This window comes from Dreissena polymorpha, chromosome 3 (genome assembly GCF_020536995.1).
Source record: "Dreissena polymorpha isolate Duluth1 chromosome 3, UMN_Dpol_1.0, whole genome shotgun sequence".
Lineage (NCBI taxonomy): Eukaryota > Metazoa > Mollusca > Bivalvia > Myida > Dreissenidae > Dreissena > Dreissena polymorpha.
The window spans coordinates 145,992,780-146,018,739 of NC_068357.1; the positions used below are offsets into that span (position 1 = coordinate 145,992,780).

At 34.3% G+C, this 25,960-nt stretch overlaps 2 protein-coding genes and 1 long non-coding RNA gene across 10 annotated transcripts in view; 1 reads left to right on the forward strand and 2 right to left on the reverse strand.

Moving 5' to 3' along the window:
* The window catches only part of LOC127871835 (uncharacterized), a 30,747-nt gene extending 5,653 nt beyond the window's left edge, over positions 1-25,094 (reverse strand). The window contains exons 1-5 of one of the 8 annotated variants that reach the window (XM_052415070.1): positions 24,959-25,094; positions 24,124-24,269; positions 21,570-22,026; positions 18,206-18,217; positions 1,785-2,013 (exon numbers count right to left, since the gene is read on the reverse strand). In XM_052415070.1, the coding sequence (XP_052271030.1) occupies positions 1,785-2,013; positions 18,206-18,217; positions 21,570-21,996 (668 nt within the window). In that variant the 5' untranslated portion in view covers positions 21,997-22,026; positions 24,124-24,269; positions 24,959-25,094. Of the gene's footprint in view, positions 1-1,784; positions 2,014-2,603; positions 3,056-3,109; positions 3,224-3,549; positions 3,596-18,205; positions 18,218-21,569; positions 22,027-24,123; positions 24,933-24,958 lie in introns of those variants that run through there. The other 7 variants (XM_052415069.1, XM_052415068.1, XM_052415071.1 and 4 more) reach the window with 7 other exon arrangements.
* The window catches only part of LOC127871880 (uncharacterized), a 92,009-nt gene that overhangs the window by 47,956 nt on the left and 18,093 nt on the right, over positions 1-25,960 (reverse strand). The window lies entirely within an intron of this gene.
* LOC127871820 (uncharacterized) overlaps positions 25,334-25,960 on the forward strand; it is a 35,354-nt gene continuing 34,727 nt past the window's right edge. The window contains exon 1 of the mRNA XM_052415030.1: positions 25,334-25,540. Within this exon, the coding sequence (XP_052270990.1) occupies positions 25,411-25,540 (130 nt within the window). The 5' untranslated portion in view covers positions 25,334-25,410. The remainder of the gene's footprint in view (positions 25,541-25,960) is intronic.

A 25,960-nucleotide genomic window follows, 5' to 3' on the forward strand; every position in this document is an offset into this window, starting at 1 on the left:
CATTATCTTAATATATAATTGATGGATGTGTTTATAATAGCTTTTTAACTAATTGCAAGTACCAAATTACAGAAATTTCAAACCTACTCCAGAAAGAATGAACAATTTGTGCTTCAATAACCACATATGAATTAAACAGAACAGGCTCAGCAAATGGGATTGAACTCCGTGTTTGAGAACAATTAAATTTGTTGATTTTACCCTTAGACAAATTTGACATACACACTTTCTTTAATACTCTTTAAGACTGACAATAATTTTCATGTATATTCTGAAACATGGACAGAGCTCCAGATAAGGGCCTTACAGCCGTAAATACGCCTTTTTCATGAAGATTTACACATTTATTTTTATTAACTAGACGTACAATTACGACATTAATATCCATTTTACGCATTTACGAAAAAAATCTGGCCGTACCGATACGTCTGCGTCAGTGCGGCGTGATTTGTTGGTCTCTAACCTAACTGCGCTTTTCATTAATTTAAATTACCGAAAAGTTGTAGACTGGGTTCATATATTATTGTCTATTATGTCGCGTGATTTCCTGTAACTTGTAAATCCGTCAAAAATGATATGTCTTTGCGCAATTGAATGCCGGCTTAAAGGGGCCTTTTCACAGATTTTGGCATTTTTTAACTTATTCATTGAATGCTTTATATCGATAAATGTAAACATTGGATCGTAAAAGCTCCAGTAAAAAATCAAGAATAACATTTAAAAAAGGAAAAGAACATTGCCCGGACCAGGTTTCGAACCAGTGACCCCTGGAGTCCTGCCAAAGTCCTAAAGTAAAAACGCTTTAGTCTACTGAGCTATTCCGCCGAGTACACATACTGGGCGTATTTTATACCTTATATAAGCAATCTTCGTAGTTTCACGAAATTTAACGACAAAAACAAAACTCTCCAAATTATTCAATCGTTTCGCGTTGCAACGCTTTATAACTTTTAGGTTTTAAAATCGTCAAAAGATGCATATAATGGCTATATTAGACCATGGTAAATGTTCAGTATTACTGTTTCCTCACAAATATCATAACTAAAACGAAAATTTGCGAATCTGAAACAACTTTTTTCAATTTTGTCAATTTACCAAAGCGTGAAAAGATCCCTTTAAACGAAAGCGGCTCAAAACAACACTTTGTTGTCATATAATGACTACATACGGTGTCGTCTAACCATCCTGACATTAAATCGGTAAACCCAGAAAAAGACATTGTCGCCCCGATATTAAATGATTTGATTGCATCGGTGGCGTAAAACGTTAGAAAACACGATGGGAAACGGATGAGACAGTGAAATAAGTGTTCATTTACTTAGCTTACTAGTTGGCTTGTGTTTTCTTGTCAAGAAAAATGAAGAAATGGTATTAGTCATGAGTTTTAATGTGTAGTTGTATTAGCATCATAATTCAGAATGGAAAACCTAATACAGTAACTGTTTAAGAAGCTACATATATTTATTGTAATTGCTGCAAATGTTTCTGTAAAGTCAGTTTTACACCCTTCAATATCCAAGAATACGGGTAGTACAGTACTACCTGTATTTTTGGATATGGTAGTACAGGTACTAATTGATTTTAAGAGTTACTCCTTTTCTTTCTGTCAGTGGCAGTACGGTTACTAATTTCACAAATCCTTATCTGGAGCTCTGCATGGATTTTCATCCTTTAAAGAAATTCAAGTTGACATTATTCTGCACATTAAATCCTAAAAAGATTAACATCTTTTTAATAATTAAATAAGTGAAGTAACACTTAGAGCTATACAGTGGACACCCTACCTTTTCTCGCTCTGGTTGCTGATGTTGTTTGACGTGTTTCCTGTCTCTGACATAGACCCAGACCCGGAGGACGGGTAGAGTTCCGAGCGCGAGTCCATTTGGCTGTCAAAGGGGCTCTTGGCAATGCTTTTCCTGTTGGGCAGTTCCTCGTACTGGTGCCCATAGTCCGCATAGTCGTAGGTCTTGGGCTGGGAACCATCTATGTGGATGTGCTCAAGGTCACCAACCCCTGGAAATGACATAAAAATAACTCAGGATAACCAACAAATTTGGAGTTTTTCCACCTTTTTGTGAATGGGACTGGGTCCCTTTGAATTGAAAAAATGTGTAGCATTTTGACAAAAATTGGGAAATAAGTGATGTTGTTTTGCTAACAAATTGGAAATGGGGCCAGATATACTGGCCCCGAATTTGAACAAATAAAAAACACTGCCAACACAGATCTTTCAGTGGTTTAAAATTTGACCATTAAAACTTATACACTCATGCTTTATGTTTTAATTTTAAAATGGTTTATCCAACTTTGCCTATTTGTGACAAGCGGCAAATTTGGCTTATGACAGTTAAGCCAGATACAAATGACAAGCTGAAATATAAAACATTTTCTGCAGCTGTTTTTTTACTAAATTTCAATGAACAATGCATGAAACAAACCAGCATTACAAATGTTAAGACACTACATCTTAAATATGCTCAATAACTATAATGAATTAATGAATAATTAATATGACCCTACATTAGTGTGTTCCTCAAGGAGGGTGTCACATTTTACCATTCAAATCACTAAGACTAGTTCACAAATTATATCCTCACACCTACCAAATGAAAGATTGTTTTGAAACACGCCTTTATTCCTTGGCATTGTCCACTCACCCCTACAGGGACCACTGTTAGGGATTAAAGGGGCCAGGCTCCCTACTGACCCATCCATGGCTCCATGAGAGCCCGCACTGATATCCCTTCCTTTTGGCATCTTTGCCGGAATATTTTCATGGGCGTAGGAATACGGCGGAAGGGTACTAAAATGTGATGGGCTGGGAGATAGTTCTGGTGACAGTAAATAACTTCCTGAATCTTTTCTGTTCGTGTTCAATCGCAAAACTTTTGCCTGCAGTTTCCATCCTGTTGCCATCCTTGTTTAAATTTAACAATTTATGTTTCAATATTGAATCAACACAATTTCTCCAATGTCTCTTTCTCAGAGCTGTATAAAGGGTTCAGATGTAAGAACAAAGAATGCATTAGGTAATATTATGAACTCATGCAGTGTTCAAAATTATTCCCTATTGCCAACGAAAAAAGGTAAAAGCCAAAAATTCACATACCTTTAAAGTATAGACAATTAGACGCAGTTTTAAAAACAACTTTTCTTTCCATGTGTCAGGCAATGTCCTGCTTCAATTGAAAATCAACCAATTATGAAATGAAATCAGCAAAATTGTTACACATTGGCTAGTCACCACCTTATTGTTTTGTTATTTTGCCAAATTAAAAGTAACCAAAGTCAATGTCCGGTCAGTTTGTTTAAAGAAAAAAGTTCAAAAATCATTATGAGACACCCAATTTTATATGTGATACAGATTATTGATTTTGTTCAATCATTTGGCAAGTTCAAAGACAATGCTTGTAATATTTCACAGAAAATTTGCAATTTAAAATAACTTCAAGTGGCATTGTTCATAATTTTTCACACTGCATCTGAGAAACAACAATGATAGATGTTTGAAAAAATATAATGCACATTCCTTTAAAATTCATTGTCCACCTTAAATTTTTTATTCAACTTAACACAGCACCAAAAACACAACTTTTGCTCAGGACTGTTAAAAGTCACTATGAAACTAATTATACCGCTTTCCCTTTTAGGTGGGAATGTTTTAGACTTGCATCAGTCGCTTGAACTATGAACAATAAGTCATCAACAGTTGACCAAACTTTGAAGAGCCAATTATGCTTCAGACCTTGTATCCAGGACTCACAACTTCTCAAATCCAAACCAGCTTTATATTGAATTTGATTTCGTTTTCTGCTATCCTGAATTTACTGACCACCAATTCATAAGCTGAATCTAACTTGAATATGTTTTGTTTATACTTAATGTTCTTTGTTCAATTGTCTTTGGCAATGTAACTTCTCATGGTCTTGACACATGTATTTGAGTCAATCACTAAGTGCAAAGTGTACCAATCTAGTGCCCAAATCTCAGTCAAGTAGCAGTGACTGTTGACTGCATGCAAGTAGTCACAATTGTCCAATCAAGTGTTCACAAGTGCCTTAAACTGGTTACATAAATGTGTGTAACTCTTTGTCCAATTGGCTTATCTTCTTTCCAGATTAACTTTTATTAACAGTTATCTTCAAGTGGATTAATTGTTATGTCGAATGTGGTGCAATTTATGTTGATTATGTACTTGAAATACTGGTCATAAACACTGGTCCTGAAATAACACGGCCTGCAATGCACTTGTCTCCTGCAATGCACTTGCCTCAGGGCATAGCAATTTAACAAGAAGCATTTCACAAATTATCATACAACTGCAACTTAAACCTGTAGCAACTTGTCATTTTAAAAGAATTAATTTATTATCACACTTTCCATTTGGACCATTCTATTGCCCAGAACCAAAAACTGTGTCCTACCATGCTTAAAATGTGTAGATTGCAGGGACAAGCATCAATATAAAGTCCTTGCTTAATATAAACATACAGTCATCCATTATATCTTCAATAATAATAATTATATTAATGATATGTCAGCTGTGGTTAAAAATAAATTGTTATTATATGCTGATGATTCTGGAATCCTTGTTTCTGGTAAAAGTGTACTTGATGTTGAAAAGGCACTAACAGATGATATGAACTTGGTTAGCAATGGTTGATCGACAATAAGTTGTCATTGCACTTAGGTAAAACTGAGTCAATTGTGTTTGGGTCCAAGCAAAAACTTAGGTCACAATCTAGCATTGATATATCTTGTAATGGTACACCCATTGCTTCTACATCATCCGTTTAGTATCTTGGAATTACCCTTGACCAAAACCTTTCTTTCTGCTCAATGGCTGAGTCTCTTTTGAAAAAGGCCAATTCTAGGTTAAAATTCCTTTATCGTAAAAAAGATTTCCTTACTTTGCATACGAAGAAACTTCTTGTAATGTCACTGATTCAGTGTCATTATGATTATGCTTGTTCTGTTTGGTATAATAGTATAACTCAGTCTTTAAAAAATAAGTTACAAACCTGTCAAAATAAGTTGATTAGGTTTGTTCTTGACCTTGATTCTAGAGTTCATATTGACCAATCTCACTTTAAGTCCCTCAACTGGTTACCAGTTCACATGAGAGTAAATCAAATAATGTTATGTCATGTCTTCAAAATAAGAAATGGCCTTTTTCCAGATTACTTGAGTGAACACTTTGTTTCCCAAGATTCTATGCATAATTACAGCACTAGGCTTAGTAAAAAGGGTGGGTATTGTTTACCCAAGGTCAAATGTCATGGTTCCAAATCCTTTTCTATTAACAGCATTAAACTCTGGAACTCTTTACCTGAGTCACTCACTGAGGTCAACAGGTTAGAAGGCTTTAAGGTTGCCATTAAAAGTCATTTAATGAATAATATTTAACTTTTTATATATGTGTATCTTTTCACTTTTAATAAGCAGATATTAACTTCGTCTTAGGTTTTTATTTTTAATAATTATTAGTTCATACTTCATAACATACATTTTAGCAATATATTTAATTTAGATAATTCATGATACCTCATATCATCAAATTACAACTGTCAAAATATCTATGTGTTGCAATAATTGATAACATTATCAATTGATCTTAGTTTCCAGCTCCTGTCATATTTTCTGAGCACTACTGTGATAATTAGTTTGATCTCTTTTGAACGGTGATATATATTTTTTATTTCATTAAATAATTATTTTACTATGAACATAGTTATGTTTAAGGTCAACATAGTTATGCTTAAGGTCTGCCTCTTTTTGTCATGCCACCAATAATAAGGACCACTATGGAAATAAGGGCTTGCTCTTTTTTGTGTTATCCTTGGTTTGGTGAGCATGTCATAGTTTATTGTACATGATATAGTTTTTAATAATTGCTTATTATTTTATTCTATGTTATGTTGTGAACTGTGTATATGCTTCCTATGCCGAAATAAATCTATCTATCTATCTATATATCTCTTGCTCATATAAAGTATATAACTATGTACCGGTATAGAATTTTTGCTCATAAAAAATATCAACATCTAAAAACCCAATTTACTGTCATATCTTCATAGAAGCCATTCAACATAATCAGCATCCATAGAAAAACTCCAACAGCCTCGCCCGACTGTTGCAATTAAAAGCCGCAGTCAACACAAATTCTTTAAAAGCATTTTATTTCAGAATTACCAGTACAGTAAAGTTACCATTACCGGATCAGTAGCGTAATAAAGTTGTTCTGGTGAAAAGCAATACATGTTTTGAGACTTCTTTTACACCAGTTTGATTAAATATTTCCTTTGCTTAATGTTTAAGCGCATAGTCTTATTTTAAAGCGCAGGCAAAATGTATTTGTGATACCTTTTTTTCGCTTCAGAATTCAAGCATTAACGGATCAGTAAGTTTGTTGTAGCCATAACGGATCACGTGATCGAAACCATTCAGGAGGGCACCTAACACGCTATTTAAACTGTTGAAACATGAACTGTGTTGTTTACAATGACCAAGTAACATTGTCAGTTATAAAATATATTCATTTTTTGGTTATTAATTGTTTTCTATATGTTGTCTTGTATCTACACTTTACGCATGACGTTCTTGTGTGAAATTATCTGTTGAAAATCCTAAATAGATCGAAAAGATATGGGCATCTTATAAAGCATGTATATTGTTCAAATCATATCTAATCATCGATATTGAACATGGAACATAAATAAAACATTAAGATTGAGATCATTTATTGTAAGAATCAACAAGTTTTGCATATATTTTAATATGATATATCATCAATACGCATATTATCACGCTTGATCCGTTATTGCCCTAATTCTTCATTTCATTTAAGGTGTTGCAAAATCTTAAACACGAATCAAAACTGAAATGGACTTTTGCAGGCAGAAAGACTACTAAATAGCTTTTAAATTAATGCGTAAACTTCTTACTTTCCAACAGAGTTATAGCATGTGGCCGCAAATAATGTTCAACCTCGATTTGGAAACGAGACGGAAGTCAACAAAGTCGTATATACATGTCAGCAAAACATACTGAAATGTTTGACAAAGAGAAGCTCCGATTACGACTCAATCAATGCGTTTTAAAGAACAGGCCTTGAAGATGCTGTGTGCAAACAATCATCTAAAAATGTCAACTATTTATTGCAATACACAGTCTTGAACATCAAAGTGATCCGCTATGGGTAATGATCCGGTAATGGTAACTTGACTGTAGTTCAGAAAAAACTTAAATAATAATTAGCTTAATTCAACTTACATACAGACTGCTGCTCTATGATACAGCCAGCCAGATAAAACATGACAAGGTAACAAACTGATAAAAATATAATACCGTTTGTGTAAGAATTCATGGCGTAAAGTGTTTAGTCCTGTGCTTTGTCTCAACACACACTAACTCATACAATAGCTGTATCTAAAATGCTATAAACTTTATTCAGTTGCTGTTGTTTTGTCAATGTTTTACTTGATGTTTTGCTCTGCTTGAGTTGGCTAACATTTCAGGTTTGGCTTCAGCGCATGTGTGTGTGACAGGCCTTGGATGGTCTAATGGTTAAACATGTCAATTAATCTGTCATACTCAGTATTGTCTACATGATTTTGCAGTAACGGTTCACTATTCACAGCTAATTTACTTGTTAAAGCTGGGACTGCTTGTCAAACATTACAAGTCTGAATATTGTCAGTTAACTGTTATTTTCACATTCAAATAATATATATATATATATATATATATATATATATATATATATACCCCGGTACATATAATAGAAACTAGGACATGGTATGATCATGTCTCTTTTACAATGGCAGACACTAAAGCACAACCACAACCATGCGCAATTCATGCAGCTACTGCATGTAGCATGTACAGTTAAACATATATGAACATTATTCTAATGTTATTATTATATACAGCAAAATAATAACAATAACACCTTGTTAATTTAAAGTCTCTAGCACCTAGTAAAATACTTCCAAATAAGGATTATTAGAAGGCAACATTTCTATAGAAGTTTAGATTTGTTAGTGACCTCTTAACACTATGGGATTGTTCAATTAAAACTTGAGATGGGACAGATTAAAAGACTATTGCATTGATCTTAGAATCATTTATGCCCAATGTACAGTAACACTGTCAATAATACTCACAAGGGGAGTTAGACAGTACAGATAGATAGATGGACTAGATCGTCTTTAATACATGTTTCCAGCTGAATACGTCATGTATGTTAACTATTAATAACGTCATATTATAAACTTCTATGGTTACTTATGCTCAGACACGACTTGTGCATGTTTTAGCTTTGAATAATAATAGATACATTAAATTTCAAGTGCTGAAAACCTACTGCTATCAACCATTAAAATAAGCTGTAAACAGTGTTAATGCTGAACATTCATAGAACATGTGCCTTAGTACTGAATGTAAATACATATGACTTTATGGGTATGACATTAACAAACCACATTATGGTCAATGTACACAATGTTTAAACTTTATCAAAAGTATAAAAAAAATCATTGATAAAACTTAATACAACAATTAATGCAACCTTCTTAAACTGTTAATGGTACATACCTCTCTTTTTATTCGGAGGCAGCAAAGGGTGATTAACCTGGGTATTATTATTGTCACTAAATCCATTCATGATAAAGGTATCATCTTCTAGATCCAAATACATTGGTATCTCCATATGTTATGGTTCCTGTCACTACACAGGTAAATAGACCATAAAGGTATTGGATAAAAGGCTTTAAGCACTGGTGGCCTGTTTAATTCAATCTGCCACTATTAAGTCACTGGTGGCCTGTTTAATTCAATCTGCCACTATTAAGTCACTGGGAAGAGAATCAGTATTATTCCATATTTTGCAAATTTGTGAAAACTGTTTATATTTACACAATTCCTTATGACAATTGTAAATCTTTTAGAAATTTAATGCTTAGAGGAATTTGATGACAACGAGTAAAACTCTTAAAATACTAATAGTCTAAACTTAATTTGTCAAAGTATCAAGAACATAAAAGTATACTTTTCTGAAAATTCTAATGGGAAGCCTATCATTTCAATTCACAGTGTCACAATTATTTAACTTAAATTAGTTTCAAACAATTATCAATATGTAGTTTGATCAATGAAACAAACTTGTTAATTACCGGTATATCTTAATCAACGATTTCTGTCAATAAACATTAAAACAGTCTAATAAGTTACTGTATTTTGTCAGCAATATTAAATCACAAAAGTTGATCCATTTAAAATTCTCTACACCATACAGAGAATATATTTCCACAAGTTAAGCTAATTAATCACACACTTCCACAATGGATTGTAATTGTATATAACAACCAAATCTATAGTATGTGTATCTAAAATGAGTCTAGTCCTTGCAGACACTAGAGACATTCACAAAAGAATATAAATGTTCAATTTAATAACTATACGCAATCTGTCACAGTGCACGAAAGGAACCATTTTATATACAAGCCTATTCAAACATTGTGAGGCCTGACTGTCACAGATATGTTATTGAGAACATATACAAACACGCCAAAACATTATTCAGTAAAATCATTCAATCCAATAATTCTCTGCCACTAAGCCTGACTGCCATTTGTTATTGGTTTGCACGCCAATCTAGGCCAATAAGATTGCTCGGAAAATAACGCTATTACATCGGACTCCTCTCTCAAAACTGTCATGGGAACTGAATAACTGGGAAATCTGAATGTAGCTAATGCATTTTAGGCTATCAGCATCAAAGATGGAAATAAACCTCTTTTGGAAATGTCAAGTTTACGACAGTTGGATTCTAGTATCTTTCATCCAGAATAAGCACCAGAAGATAATAAACTTGATTTTATGTAATCCCAGAATGTAATTGAATTTGAATTCAATCTAGCGCTTTGTAACGAACGTTTCATTATACCCACTGAAACCCTTTGTCAGCGATGTTCAAGTTCAATCTATGGATCACTGAAGATAAAACAAGAAATATCTTTTAAAAAGATATACGGCGTTGATTGTGGTCGATGTTTATGAACGATCAAAAGTTATCTCTATGAGATAAAAAGTAGCGGATGCCTTTTTTCTGCGCAGTTCTTAGCTACATCATAAGCAAATCAATTACGGGGTGTTGCGCCAGATTTCGTGGCTTATTTTGCTTTATGTGATATTATTACTCAGATATCTATATTTACAGAATAGAAAAACACAAGAAACATGAAAATAAACGATTGCATATAGGTCAGCCGGCAATACTCGAATCTTATTTAATTGCATAATTATAGTATAGTGAATTATTGTGCTCAAACTTAATAAACTGGTCTAAATAAATAAATATTTCTAATTATTTTTATCAAAATTGGTCCTTATCATGCAAATGTTAAAACCATATTAAAAATCGATGATTGACATACCACAATAATATCGCCGAATATCTTTATTTAGTATCTTTCTGATCAAAACAGACTTCAAGTGCACAAAGTTTACGAGACGGCGTTTATATAAAGATTTCTGCAACTGACCGCAAACTGACCTTGATACCTTGCGGATTGAAATGCAATGCATTACAGTCAGTACGTTATTGTCAGTAAGACCGGTGTAACACAATGATCGCAACCCCTTCTGCGAACTCCGGTGATGAACTCTATATTTCACAAATGGCCGGGAGTTGACCCGAAACCTCGCGGGTTTAAATGCAATGCAAGTAAGTACTAAATATGACAACATAGCTACTAGAATAAACGCTTTTGCGCTGGTGATTCTCTGAAAATAAAAGGTGAACGCACAAACTGTATTTATGTCGAAAATTGATTGTAAAACTGTTCTATCTATTGAGCCTTTTCATTAGAGATAAAATTGTTTCATGCAGTAAAACAGTGTTACAAAGACGCGGATATGTTTCCAATGTTATGGTGTTATACTCAAATCAGCCAATGGAATAAATGAAGTGTATTCATTCGTACCTAGCCGCGGGAAATTTTATTTGAGTATTATTGGACACTTACAAAGGTCAAGTCAGGGTGAAAAGCTGGCTTATTCAGCTAACGCCGAAAAAAATGCTTGCACATTTACAGTTGAAGGTGATGACATATTTTATGTTTCAATTAATCTCTTCAGTAATATGGTGTGTTCACTACGTAAACTTCTAGATTGTGTAGCTGACAAACCAACAGGCAGACCAACAAACCAACCAAACCACAGTGACTCAAATATCCCCCTCCCTGCTGGTGTATAAAAATACAAATATAGTTTTAATGTGGTTTTTAAAGTTCAGATGCATATTCATGCTAATCAATACACAAAAAAGAAGAAAATGCATTTCAGCAAAATGTCAAGGCCATGCAGCTTACACATGTTTGACCTTTGGCTTTACGGGTGGCCATGAAGTTTGCTCCAGGGTTGACATGCCTTCCTCACATGGTGAACATTTTTGGAAATATATAAGTAAAATTGCATGATGAATGATTAATCAATAAAAGCTACAACTTGCCAATTTTGGACATTGGATCTATAAGTTACTGTTTGCACCTGACCTTTGACCTCTAACATTGAATTACACCTTTAGAAAGTGAAAGTCTGTTTTTCACATGAAATGCTTTCTCCACATTGTAACCATTGTTGGTTTATTGTTTATAATATGAATGATCAAACTACAGTCCATACAAGCTGTTTTATGGCCCAATTCAACCTTTAACCTTAAAGTATGACTTTGGCCTTTTAGATCTGGTGAGTTGCACATGACATGTAGTCTCGACATGGCGTTTTTTTGTGGTAAATTATTTTAAAGTATCATAATGAATGATAAATTGACAGTCTAGAAAAGCTGTTTTATGGCAAATTTAACCTTGGATCTTTAAGTGTGACCTTGTCCTTTAAGGTAGGTTTATTGATGTTAAATCAGACACATTCTTTTCTCATGGTGGATATTTGAAGCAAATATTAGAGCATTCACTTGTGTGGGGCCTGGAGGACCACATTCTGATGTCACATACCAGATATACATTCAATTTAATGCATTTCAGCCCCACTTTCCCCAGTAAGGGCCTATTTAGACCACAGGGGCATGATTTGAAAAACTTAGGGTTGGACCGCTGTATGATGTTTAACATGCCAAATATAACACCTTCTGGCCATTTTGTTTTTCAAGCCTTTCAGTAATTCTTGTAATAACCGTTATTGCAATAATGCAAAAATAATTATGAAATAACAAATTTGCCCAAAAAAGATTTTAAGGTGATTTACAAATAATTGTTCATGACTGTGTAATGCAATATCATCCTTCAGGCTGAACATAATGTCATGAAATGTAAATTTCCTCTATAAGAATAAAATTGCTAGTATTATTTATAAAAAAGAGCTGTATTCAGTATACAAAGGAATGTCATTTGTGGAAGGTCTATAAGACCACAACAGATAAAATATATTTAAATTACAACTTTCATTTTCAGATTTTTTACAGTTTAAATATTCACATCATTCAAACAAATTATTACCTTAATTTTGAACTCTTTCACAGAAATGCTGATAAATTCTCTTTTCTGCAGAAAAATTCTGAAAGTACCCTTATTATGAAAACGTTCAGTTCACAATTCTACCTTCTTTACTGCCTCTCACAAACATCTAAGTAAAAATATGCCCAAATCTGTTTTTTACACCTGGAACATGGTTAAGGTTCAGACCCTAAACATTAAAAAAAGGGAATTTGTTTTGTGGACTTAAAATTGAGTCCGTCTCTCCTCCAGGCGGAATTCAAGCATTATCCATGCCGCCTCTATTCCGTTCACATTCCATCACATTGTTTCAAGTTTATAGATAATCCAACTTAATGGTGCTAATAACTGAATTTGTTTCATGAGCTACCAGAGTCTAACATGTCTCCTCTCAATATCTCCCACTAGTGGTTCTGGTTCCAATATTTCCATTCTTAGAAACATTTCGCCCAAACACATGGAAACCTGTGGGAGGTTAGTGTCACATCTCAGTTCCTAGTAATTTGTTTAAGGAGGCGACTGATATTTTAATGCGTTGCTGTGTTCATTTACCTCCCCCTATAACCCCAAGAGACAATGTTGACAAACCAATGACACTAAATCTCATCCTCCCACATATATATTAGATTTTGTTCCAGGGCATTTATCTACCTTCTGGATATTGTGATTAACCTTCATGAAGCTCACATAAATCTTTTTTTCAGAAGTGTGAATTTAACTGTTGCTTAATGTTTCATATTCATTGTGTGGCAAATCTTAGTTGACAGTCAGATGGTATGTATACTACTCAAAATTTGCTAAGGATCACTTCTTATTTTCACATTATCTTCAATTTAATTTAATTTAATTCTTTTTTTTGGGAGGTTTTGATATTAAAATGTGTTTTTTATTTGATTTTTATGTATTGATTTATCATTGATTGGTTACGCTGGCTGAATCTAGCTAGGGGTGAACTTCAAAATACACATACTATAAAAAGGGATCCTTAGTAAATTGTGAGTAGTATATTATTATTTATAATTATTAACTACATTTTTGTGACATTGTAAACAACAGCTTTTTAGTGTGTTCCTTACATCAGCCACACACCACAATTTAACTACTGTGTTATTGATTTAAAAATTATATGTTTTGTGATAAAGTTCATGAATTTTACGAGTTTTGAAACTTGAAAGCAGAGCCTGTGAAAATGGGTTCAGATTTATTGAGTGGTTTGTGGAATTAATGTTTATATTGGCATGATGAATAGAAACATGCCCTGATTCAGATGTCAGCCTTTCACACTTTGCTGCAATTGTTGCGTCCATTGGTGTTAAACCACTTTTCAAGATCACAAGTGTTATGTGAAATGAAAGTTATACATTGAAAAACCTTAAAACACAAAACGTTATTTAAGTATAACAAATCACTTATAGATATTGTTTACATTGTAGATTCATTTAAATGCCTAGGTGTTAACCTTAAAAGATGACTGGAATTGCATACAATTTCAATTGTTGATTTTTTTTAAGTGTATTTTTTTGTTTTACTTTGTTTAAGTGATCAAGTTCCTTGAAACCTAAAAATAATTAAAATACAATTTATACACTGCAATCAATTCCATAAAACTCTTAAATGACTTAACAAAATGTTGTGATCGAAACAAGCTTACAAACAATTGTACCGGTAAGTAACAACTGGTGGGAAAATACACTTTGACTTTTCAGATCATCACTTGGAAAAATTAGCTGATAAGTATGGAATAATGGGTTTAAAAATACATGCCAGACGTCCAGATCTCGGCGGGACAGTCCCGCTTTTGGGCCCTTGGTCCCGGCATCCCGATATGAGACGATTTGTCCCGACATTCGTAAAAAACGATGTAAGGTCTATAGGTTCCCAATAAAATTCGCTATTCAGGCTCTGTTTCGCTAACACTTACCACCGCTAATCCCTTTATTGCCCCCAATTAACAATCCGATTCTACTTCTCGTGTGTACCAGTGTTGTTTATGACACCTTATCAGCGATTTATCGGCTAATTATTGATTTTATCGGGCATTCACACCATGGTGGTCTTCAAGATAGTGGTGGCTTATTGCTATCAATAGTTGTATTAAAATAAAATAAATGTTGAAAATGTGTTTGTTTTGTGTCTTTGTTTGGAACGGTTTACAAAACAATTGTTTTGTAAAATTAACTCTACGTCATTAATGAGTATTTTACATTCAATGTTTAGTTCCAAAATAGCGGGATAATCCGAATGTGCAATATACCAAAATCACAACAAACAGTCCAATAAGTGATACCCATCCTGTCTAGTGTAATTGGGTGTAATTGTAATAAAAACAACGAGGTGCTATGCATGACAGTTTGACCCTACTCCAATTAAGCTAAAAACAACGAGGTGCCGCGCATTCCGTGTCAAGCTGATGTAACTGTTCGGTAGATAGATTACTGTAACCCGTACTTTCAGTGTACTGGATAGCCTCCCCTGTGTTAATGTTTGCCATTGAAAGTAATATAATGAGTAGGTGTACGGAAGAAACCCCCTCCGGAACAAACCCCCTTCGCTAAAAACGGCAGGGCGGAAGAAACCCCCTTTCATAGTTTGCATACGCGGAAGAAACACCCTCGCTAGTTTTGCATAGGCGGAAGAAACCCCCTCGCTAGTTTTGCATAGGCGGAAGAAACCCCCTTCCATAGCGGAACAAACCCCCTTCCAGACGATTTAGTTACATTCAAACGCACGGTAATTGTTTACAGAAATTCACTTTCATTTTCAGAAAGTTCCCGGGAAGCATGATTGCATGATTAAATTTTTTTAAGACGAATGCTTCGGTTATTGAAGGAAAATATGTACGAAATATCTTCGTCACTATCGGCTCTGGGCGCTAATTTTGTTATTTTTATCAATCTAGTACAAGTTAACGCATATAAAATGGTATAATCTCACTGAAACGAGAGCAAGACAAATTCACACGAGCATCTCATCATTAACAACTTGTGATCATACTCCGGTACACCTCTTTACTCAGCACATGACAGTTTGGAAATAGATTTTCGCACCTTCATTTAATTATATAAAAGGTCCTTTAATGTACCGGCTATTGTAGATAATGATGAGAAGTTGTGTCATGATCGGCGCCTTTGCGGTTCGTGTGAAGTTATGTACAGTTTTGTTTAATTGCATTAGCATTCGGCTATAATTGTATGATTTTAGGAAATGATTTGATCTTTGTAAATATGTAAATATATGCCTGTTTATCGTTAATAAATGCGTGTCTTTTTTCAACAACAATTTGTTTAATGTTTTCTAGTATATGCTTGCCGTGAACAAACGGCCGGTACACTCCTTTAATCAGATTTTCGCACCTTTATTCAATTATCACGATAACGATGTTTGAGTTTCACAGATTGAATATTTAGTGTGTACATTTAACAACTTCATTAACAATTATTTCAAGTGAACAAACGGCCGGTACATTTCTTTACTGTAAATCCGAAACACACTCCCGTAAGTTGGTGTTAACGCGTTTTGAATACGAAACACTTCCGAATGTAAATGTTACCGCAACGTTGAAATATTTTTGCAGTGTAAATTCTATTTTGTGTTGACTCTTTTTCTCAATAAAAAGGGCGCGAAAATTATGCAGCATAGATAGAAAGCGTGGGTGTATTGAGCGTTGTAACAAGCACACAACTAGGCACGGGATTGATGCATGTTCGGAGGGAATATTTCATCAAGTCTATAAATAGTCTATAAATAGTCACTTATGCCGAAATTTATTTGATACAAGAGAAAAAATGGCAAGGTTTGTGTTAAAGAAATTATTGAGAGTTTATATTTACCAGAAAGTGCTTTAAAAATGTTATAAACGGGATTATCGGGAAATGAATATAAACTTGAAAAGTAGCAAGCATGCAGTAATAGAGTCGGGTTGAAACGGTCGTATTGGGGAATCGTTCGAGTCGGGATTTTACTACCTCTGCGGGAAAGACTTAACACTTAGGAAGGGGGTTTATTCCGCCTCTCTGAAAACACGAAGGGGGTTTATTCCGCCTGTCTGAAAACTCGAAGGGGGTTTGTTCCGCCTATGCAAAACTAGCGAGGGGGTTTCTTCCGCGTATGCAAAATTTGAAAGGGGGTTTCTTCCGCTATTCCGTTTTTAGGGAAGGGGGTTTCTTCCGAAGGGGGTTTATTCCGGTAATCTAATGAGTATTGTTGTCGTAATGTTCCAGATTTTGTACTCTAAAAAGATGAATAGTATCTTCGTTGTTTGCTATTATCTTATTTGATAAAACTGTTATTGTTATGTTTTAGATTTCATGCTTCATATCAGATGTTTTTATGTCTTGAATAAAGTATCAAGAGTTTTTGTTAGTACTATACTGACTACACTGTAGTCTACAGTAAAGGTGGAATGATAGATCGTTTTAGGTGTCCTGCTTTTTGGTCAAATGTCTCGACAAATTTTTATGGAATGTCCCGCTTTGGACCTAAAAAATTCTGGCATGTATGGTTTAAAATATCAATAATATATATTAATAGATATTGCTGAAAAAATACTTGGAAATAATGTGGAATTCGAAACTAAGGGTGATCAAAATCACAGTGATCACCTGGAATATGCTTGAAACAGATGCAGATAATAATAGCACTTACAATGATCAGAGCTGGGCATATGTAATCAAACACCTGCGAGACCCCATTTGTTTTATGCCAAATAAGGATGCTATTTTGTGTATGTTTTCTGTACGGTTATAAAGCAAACAAGTGTTCCGTGGTCGAAGACATATGCCCCCCAAACGTGACCTTGACCTTTGACCTAGTGACCTGAAAATCAATAGGGGTCATCTGCCAGTCATGATCAATGTACCTATTAAGTTTCATTATCCTAGGCCTAAGAGTTCTTGAGTTATCATCCGGAAACCATTTAGTGAAAGGACCGACCAACCGACGGACGGATGGACCGACATGTGCAAAACAATATACCCCTCTGCTTCAAAAGGGGGCATTAAAAAGCATATTAAGCTAAAATGTTAGGAACCACTACATCCTTACTTCACACATATTTGAGGCTTCTTAAAACGTATCCCAAATAAAACTGGTCGTCACTCAAACAAGCTTCATAAAAACCACAACAAAACTGAACAACGAAAAAACAAAAACCAGCTTTTTCACAAATGTGACTTATTTGCTTGGTTCAGCTATGGGATATTCTAAGGGCTAATCATTCAACAATTTAAAGATGAAGAAAGAAAGTGTGTCTTGCGCATCTACACTGTATGGTGATTATAATTTAAATTATATGTAATTATACATTGTGATTTTATTGCTTGAGAAATGTGTAAAATTATAATATTTTATGTGGACAAACCAACAGACTTTGATTCCAAAGTGCCACCTTCCAGCGGGGGGGGGGGGTATAACAAGCATAAGCATAATAACACAGAAATGCTGTTTATATTACATGTAGAGCTTGTCTGAAAGGGAACCATATGCAAAACAAACTGTTGTTTTATATTATTTCTTTAAGCAGCAAATTAAGAAAAAGCATTTTTAAGCTGTTTTTATAATATCCAGAAAACAGTAAGTTGCAAAGTTTTATGTGTTTCCATGTTGCATTAATGCTAAAGCGTAGCACATATTAAGCAGCCTATAATCACCCAAGCAATTGTCCTATTTCATGTACTCATATCATTTTTACCTACCACTATCGTCTTCTGTAACAAAATATGCAAATATTTTAGATATATGCATGTTTTGCTGACACTTGTCTATAAAATAGTTTCAAATTCCTTGTTTCCAAACTAAGCTGAGAATTGTACACATGCGTAATGATACATGACTGTCACAATCAGATCAACAGGTGGCAGAAACCATAAATGCCCCTCCTAAATTTGCCAAGGTGTGATTTTTTTCATCATGCCAAAATTAGTAAGCATACTCGTTTATCTGTATTGCATCACTTTTGCTAAATTGCGCCTCCCGGTAATACATTATTACTTTGTAGTTTAACCAATGAACTATCAATTAACATCAATCTTTGGTTTAATATATAAATGACAATCAACTAGAAAATGCTGTATGTACCTAAGCAAATTTAAACAGTCGAATACCAAAAGTTTCTTGTGACTCATTCAAAAGTAAGTAAAAGGTGCATCATTCACAGTGATTACATGCCTACACTTTAAGACTTTTCTAACCCAACACAACTTGGAGACTTTTCTAACGCAACACTTTTCAAACTTGAATATCTCAGTAATGAGTTAAGATTTTGATTTAAAATTGCACATGTGATTATTTGACTATATTCTGTGCAAGATAACGATAAAATCATTCATCCGTGAGAACTGGGCCCTTTTGCATGTGAAAATGGTGAAACGTGATATGATTCTAATTTTATTTCAATTTCTTTATTTTAGGTGGGTTGCTACATCAGGAAAACATAAAATTAATTTAAAAATCAATATATCTCATATAAAATGTTGCATACTACACTTGCTGAAGCATCCCATCATCACGGATGAATGATTTTATTGCTTGCACATATTCATAGGCGGATCCAGGGGGATGGACGCCCCACCCCCCTAAAATCACCAAAGTAAAGTCAAATCATTTGATATTTCACACTTAATTAAATCTAAATCACCTATTTAAACTTGTCAAAGCCTTCAAAATCACTTAAATCGTGGAGCTTCCAGGGGGCTTTGCCCCCCTGAACCACCAAAACTATAAACTATGCACCTTTTTGTCATTATAAGAAGGTACTTTGATGAAAGTATATAAGGCGTGACATGTTCGAGAAGTGGTTGTCAAAGCCTTAAAAATCGTTAGGCTTCCGGGGGTGTTTGCCCCCCTGGACCCCCTAAAGGATAAACTATGCACTTTTTTGGTTTTATAAGAAGCAGGGATCATATTTTTTCGGTTTTGTCAGTCCTAGACCGATTGGGGTCATGAAAGACCGATTGAACATCCCAAACAGTCGGTCCGATTCTGTTTGCTAAAATTCCCATGTCCTGAAATCGATTACACAGTGCACATGCTAACACACCCTAATTACATTCTTATCTTGATTAGGTGTGATAAACCATTTGCTGCAGTCTCTAAACCTATCAGGACCAGTTTACTACACGTCAGCCGACTAGTATCAGAGTATGGCTCCAAGTAGCGAAGATTCGTGCGGTTGTGTATTTGTCATGCATCAATAACCCTGTGTCAATATCAATCGATAATTTCACTTGCTTAAACCTAGCACACTAATTGGTCCGTAATGTGTACTCGTCCAAAATATAGTCGTCGACAGTAACTTCGGAGATGAAAACCTCGATGTTATCCTCATGAAAATTGTGCATTTCATGCATGAAACAATAAACTTTCATATAAACAAAGAAGAAAATCAGATATTCTGCAATAATTGTGGGTGGACCTTATACACTGAAAGCACGCGCTGGTGATACATTTTCCACCAGCGTAATAATCCGGTAATAAATGAATGAAAGTCGCGGAACTGATCGACAGAACAGCCGAAAGTTATTTTTATGGGCGGAACTTCACATAAAAAGTACACAAGAAAAATAATATGCATTGTATAAATCTTTAGTAAAAATCGTGTTAGAATCGAAATAATTTGTGTACTTTATTGTTTGTTGTTGAATAACCCACGACTGGAAGTTAGGATGCTTGGTTTCAAATCACTCGTGCTTTGCACTTGTGATTTAATCTCTACGCATCTTAACTATCGGCCATGGACCCGATCCCACACCGAAATTATTTTAAAAAATCCCAATTTCCAAAAAAAAAAAAATATTAATTTTTTTTTTTAAGAATTAAGTGTCTTATAACTTGTGTGCCTAACCAGTGTTAAAAAAAATCATTTAAAAGACTGTACAATGTGAATTGGAATACAAACAAAGAATGGACATCATTTTTATGTACGTTTTTTTACACAAAAGTTATTGTCTAGTTTACTATTTGAAATGTAATTTTTAAATATTTTAAATGTTTTTTTTAAACTGTGTTCATGCAAACATGGACACTGTTTTGTATTTTTAGGATATAAAAAAATACCCCAACATGCATAGTTTCGTGCTAAAATCAATTTAAATGATGCAATTACTTTTGCAGTTGTCTATTTTTTTATAGCATTGGTAAAAATGACTAAAAATGTGAGGTAAAATTGCATTAAGGACTGTTGAAAAAAACAACAACACATTATGTTAAATATTTGATGCCTTATTCCAGCTTCAAATAATAGTGTGTTCTTGGCATTTTAGTGAAATGTACACAAAGTGAAACTTTTGAGTTTATTTAAGTGCCCATTATACGCTATTACATTTTTTAAAGTTGATTTTTTCAAAGATTAGTTATGGTTAAATATTCTGCCTCCTCTTACCCTAAATCATGTATCTGCAGCTGACTATGGTGTTCTGTTGGGATGTGTATAGCACTAGTTGACTGTGTTACATATTTTAATTGAATGGCCTATAGGGCTTATGGATTTCAAAGTCGGACTATTAATTCATGAAAAACATGTTCTAAAACAAGATGTGTTTGTGGAACACTATGCCCCCCCCCCCCATATATTTGAACTTTGACCTTGAAGGATGACCTTGACCTTTCACCACTAAAAAGTGCAGCTCCATGAGATACACATGCGTGCCAAATATCAAGTTGCTATCTTCAATATTGCCAAAGGTATGGCCAATTTTTGACGCAAACAAACAAACCAACAAACCAACAGACAGGGCAAAAACAATATGTCCCCCAGTATAGACTAGGGGACATAAAATCCAAACATTAACATAGCATTATATTAAACTAGGAGGAATATTTACATGGCATCATAATGTCATTATCAAGTGTACATAAAAAATGTCATTCAAAAGTATGTTTCTTCCAGCCATTTACTATTGAAATTGATGATGTCACACTGCGAGATACGGAAGACAGATCTGGTCTTCAGTAATTAATAAACATCAGTATTTCAGTCAGTTGGTGATAGGAATAAACAATTGCATAACTAATATACTCCAAAAACAATCTTATTAGCTTAAATAACAAATAATAACCCACCTGAGTCAAAACCAGCATTTTTCTGTTTGTAGAAGTACATCTCTTTTCCATCAGAAATAGTGCTGACAGGCACAACCGAAGGCATGAGGGTGTCCCTTTTGAAAACTCTTGTCTTGGGTCCCACATTTACAGGACTGTCTGGTTTGGCCTGACCCCTGGTCAAGGTGACATCCGCTATAGATTCTTTCTTAAACATCACCCCATCACTGTTTGGGAGATTCAGGCTGATTCTACCACTGTCCCGTTTTGGAGGGGGTGGGGGAGGGGTGGGAGGGGCAGCCCCTTCCCTGGGCCCTCTGGCCCCGGATGTGGGGTAGATGTAGTCGGTCCTGTGCTCTGGAATATTCTCATACTGCATGACCTCCAGCTTGAGATCCTCATATGTGTCTGAAGATATGGAAGGAAGGGTTGCTTTTTGCTGCGACATTTCAGCTCTTGGCGCAATCCAATTGGTGAACTTCAAAAAATGAATATGCAAATTACGTGGGGTTTTAAAGATTTATTTCTGTCTGTCAACAGCAGCTTGTCAACGAGCACCTCGTGGAAATGGCAAATAAGGGTTTCTTGCAGATGATGTTTAAAAATAATACTCTTTTCAATAACATACATTTTGTAAGCTATGAATAAACAAACTTCAAGTCTGACTCACACAAACAACACAGATTGATTTCAACCTGTAAGAAGTGGTAAAGAAATTTAATCATGCATGAACAGACAAAAAGAAAAACATCCTGATAGAAAGATACATGACTAAATCAGTAACTCACATTAAACAAATACATGAGTAATGCAAAATGCGTATTCCCCTTGTTACTTCATGTTAACCAAAAATCTAATTTAAAAGGATGCAAAATGTTTTTCAACATAAATTCAAACAAGAGTGTGATTTTCACAAAGATGCAGTCGTCATCAAAACCTTTTATTTTGAGGTCATGATTGGACAAAAGCTCAAACAACTGATTTATTATATTTGACCTTTGACTTTGCATGTTGGCCTTGGCCTTTGATGTAAATATCCTTGCAAATGACACTTGGTCTTATGTAAGTATGCTTGTTAAGATAAGTGATATTAAAATCCTTTATTGTTGAACAAAGTTTTGCTCCAATCATAAATTAATGATGATCTCTGACCTTGATTTGTAACCTTCACCTTTGATCAAAGGAGTTTCAAATTGTATTATCCATCTCACTTTAACCTTCATGTGAAGTATTGTATGTTTCTTTTACTTGTTTCAATAATTATTCAAACATTGTAAATAAAGCAAAAATATTTTCCCCAATTTAAAGTTAATTGATGCTAAAGTTCCTTATTTAAAAAGTATCTGTAATATTCCCAAACTGTTGAGAAAAAGCTCTCACATTAAAAAAAAGATTCTGTCTCTTAATTTGTATTATGGTGCTCATAAAAATGAACATAAATGTTTTCCATATAATACCACTTTTTTTGCTGATAAATTATTGTTGTTGAATATTGCTGAATGTTACATTATTTATAAGATTACAATATAAAAGTAAAGCAATTTTATTTTATGCTTTCCGGTGGTTTATAGAGAAATATCAGGGAATTAAAACTGATAATTTCACTGTTTCAAACAGCGAATATTAACAATGGAAATTATCGATAATTTTCACTGTTTACTGTGAAATGACGTCATTTTTTTGACAAAATTACGTCATTATCCCAGCAAAATTCTTTAGTAAAACTCTTTAACAATGTATATAAACTGTGAAAAAAAGCATAAAATAAAAGAAAATATGTTGGATTCGGTGGAATATCGATTTTAATTCACTCGTGATCATGAAAAATATATTTTTTTTATGGTCACTCGTGAATAAATATCGATAATCCACCGAATCCAACAATTATCCTCTATATTTTACCTGAGATATGTATGTTTCCAAAGGCACAGAAACTGACTGAGATAGATTAAACAGGATAAACTTGAGTGATTATCCAGGATTTAAGTATTTTAATGGTCGGAAAGCAAATCATTTCAAGTTTTACTCAATTTTATCCCATTTCTTACATATAATAGTAAAAAGTTGGTAACTATGTCCTCTTAATCCAATTTATGAAAAAAATACATTTTGCTAATAACACATGTTCAAAATACAGCAATAGTTTAAATATATATTTCTATTATTTAACCAAAGATTTAATGCTCACAAACAAACAACCTTTCTATTCACAGTTTTTGTCACCAAAAAATATCCATCTCTTACAGTTTGGTTCTTTATCACTTATATGTTGTAAATGTCAGATTAGATGATGGTGATGAATCATGAAGTGTTCATATATTACCTTCGCATTTTATACAACCTAGACATAGATGTCATTAAACTCCCACCAATTTTGGTCAACAAAGTTAACATTCTCATGTAATTCATAAAATTTCTTCATTCCCCAGTGCTAATTACTCAGTACTTCATGACTTTAAACCCCATGCCAAACACATGTATCTTAAGTAATTCATTAAGAATGGTACACTCTTCATGCCCCAAGCAGTTGCTGTCTTAAGTCATGTGTTAAAGGTGTTTTACTAGGTATGCATACCTGTTAAGATTTTCTATTTGCTCATTGGTCAATGGAACTTGGTTGATGGCCTCATAAGACTGAGTCAATGACAGCTTGCCAGGGACACCATTCCAATAAGTCCAGTTCGTATGAGTAACTTTGCCCCTGGCCATGATATCCATCATCTGCAACATACTAATATATCAATTACTGCAGATAATTAGTTTATGTGCGAACATTCAAAATATGTGACGTTTTTTCCAAATTAGGTGATGTGTAAGAATAAAATCAGATGCAATACACAATTCCTTATTTAAAAGTCTGATATTCATGTTAAATATTAACATACAATGCTTTTTTATCACTCCAATATATCAAGCTTCCCATTTAATTGATTTTTTAAATTCCAATCTGTTTAAGGTAAATAGTATTTTTTGTTTATAACCATACATATGTTTCAGACACAAACTAGCCCCACACCTCACAGTAATATTTACCTCCATAAATTTGTGTTCATGTATTTTCTCTTTTTTTCATAATAACATGTTTTTGTTTGAGCATGTTTATTTAAAAGAAATTTACCATTTTCAATGTTTTGATTGTGTAATTATGTGACAAAAATTGTGCATTTTCTCAGTGTAGAGCGAACTAATTTAACGGTTATCTTGCTATCAACTGCCTTTTTGAGAAGTGTTGTTGCCTTTGAAATATAACTGTTATAATATTGTAAAGGTTATCAAGAAACGCTTTTCTATAGCTACCTCAAAGACCTAGAATTCTATGTCTTTTGACTACCTGAAGTGCCACATCAGCTCGTTAATTGAGTGTGGCGCTTAATCAGAACTGGTTAGTGTTTTGCTTCATTTACCCTCACCTTTTCCGGACACATTCGACGTCCATAAAAACGTCAGCCTGGTATACACGCGATTAGAAGTGCTTTTGAAGTTCCTGCATGTGCATTAAAACGCGCACGAAGCATTAACGAATTTCCCGCCGCACACTCACAGGGTAACGCGTGGAAGAGTTCATTGTGTTCAACGGTAGGTGCGGAATTTGTTAACAGACGACATAAATTGGTCAGTAAGCACTGAGTGCATAAAAAGCATCGATTGTTAAAGAATATGAGATAATGATATAATTCCTTGCAATCTTAATTGATAAACACAAACACACTTAAAATACTACGTTTAAGTAATAAGTAATTGTAACCCCCGAAACCCACCATTTTGAAATAACCGCGTCTGTAAAATATGGGCATTTTAACAATTGCACGAACAGCAAAAAAATCACAACAAACGACCAGAAAACTGTAATCCAGAGCGTTAAATGACGAATCAAACAACACGTTTCACGAGCGTTGGCGTCGTTCGAGGCAGTTTGACGATTAAGTCGCCAAGTTTAAGCGAGAGCATGGCCGCGTGGTCCAGTGGGTCGTCTGCTATCCAGGGCGGGGCAGGTCAGGCGTTCGGCATTAGTCTATGCAGTTGTTAAACATTTAAAACATTTTCTGTTTAAGTTCGAAAGTTGTTATTTTTGACCTGCCATTTCTGCAGTTTTGGTGGAAGATCCTTATTACTGGCTGGATCCCGGGATCATTTATAGATCACCATAATAAAGTAAACTTTGGCAGAAAAGTGCTACAATTCAGCTGTCTAGATGCATAGATCTGTTTCATTTGTCCAGGTGCAATTTGATTGCAAGGGGTGCAATGGTGCAGGTACCTATCCAAACAATAAGGTCCCTAAATGGTGATACACGTGTTCCCTGCAGACACTACAGTTGTGTATTGTATAATAATGTGGTACATGTATTGATTTTATAAGTTGAAAAGTGGTTTCCTTCTCAGAATCACATACCTATGTCTTAGAGTTTAGGC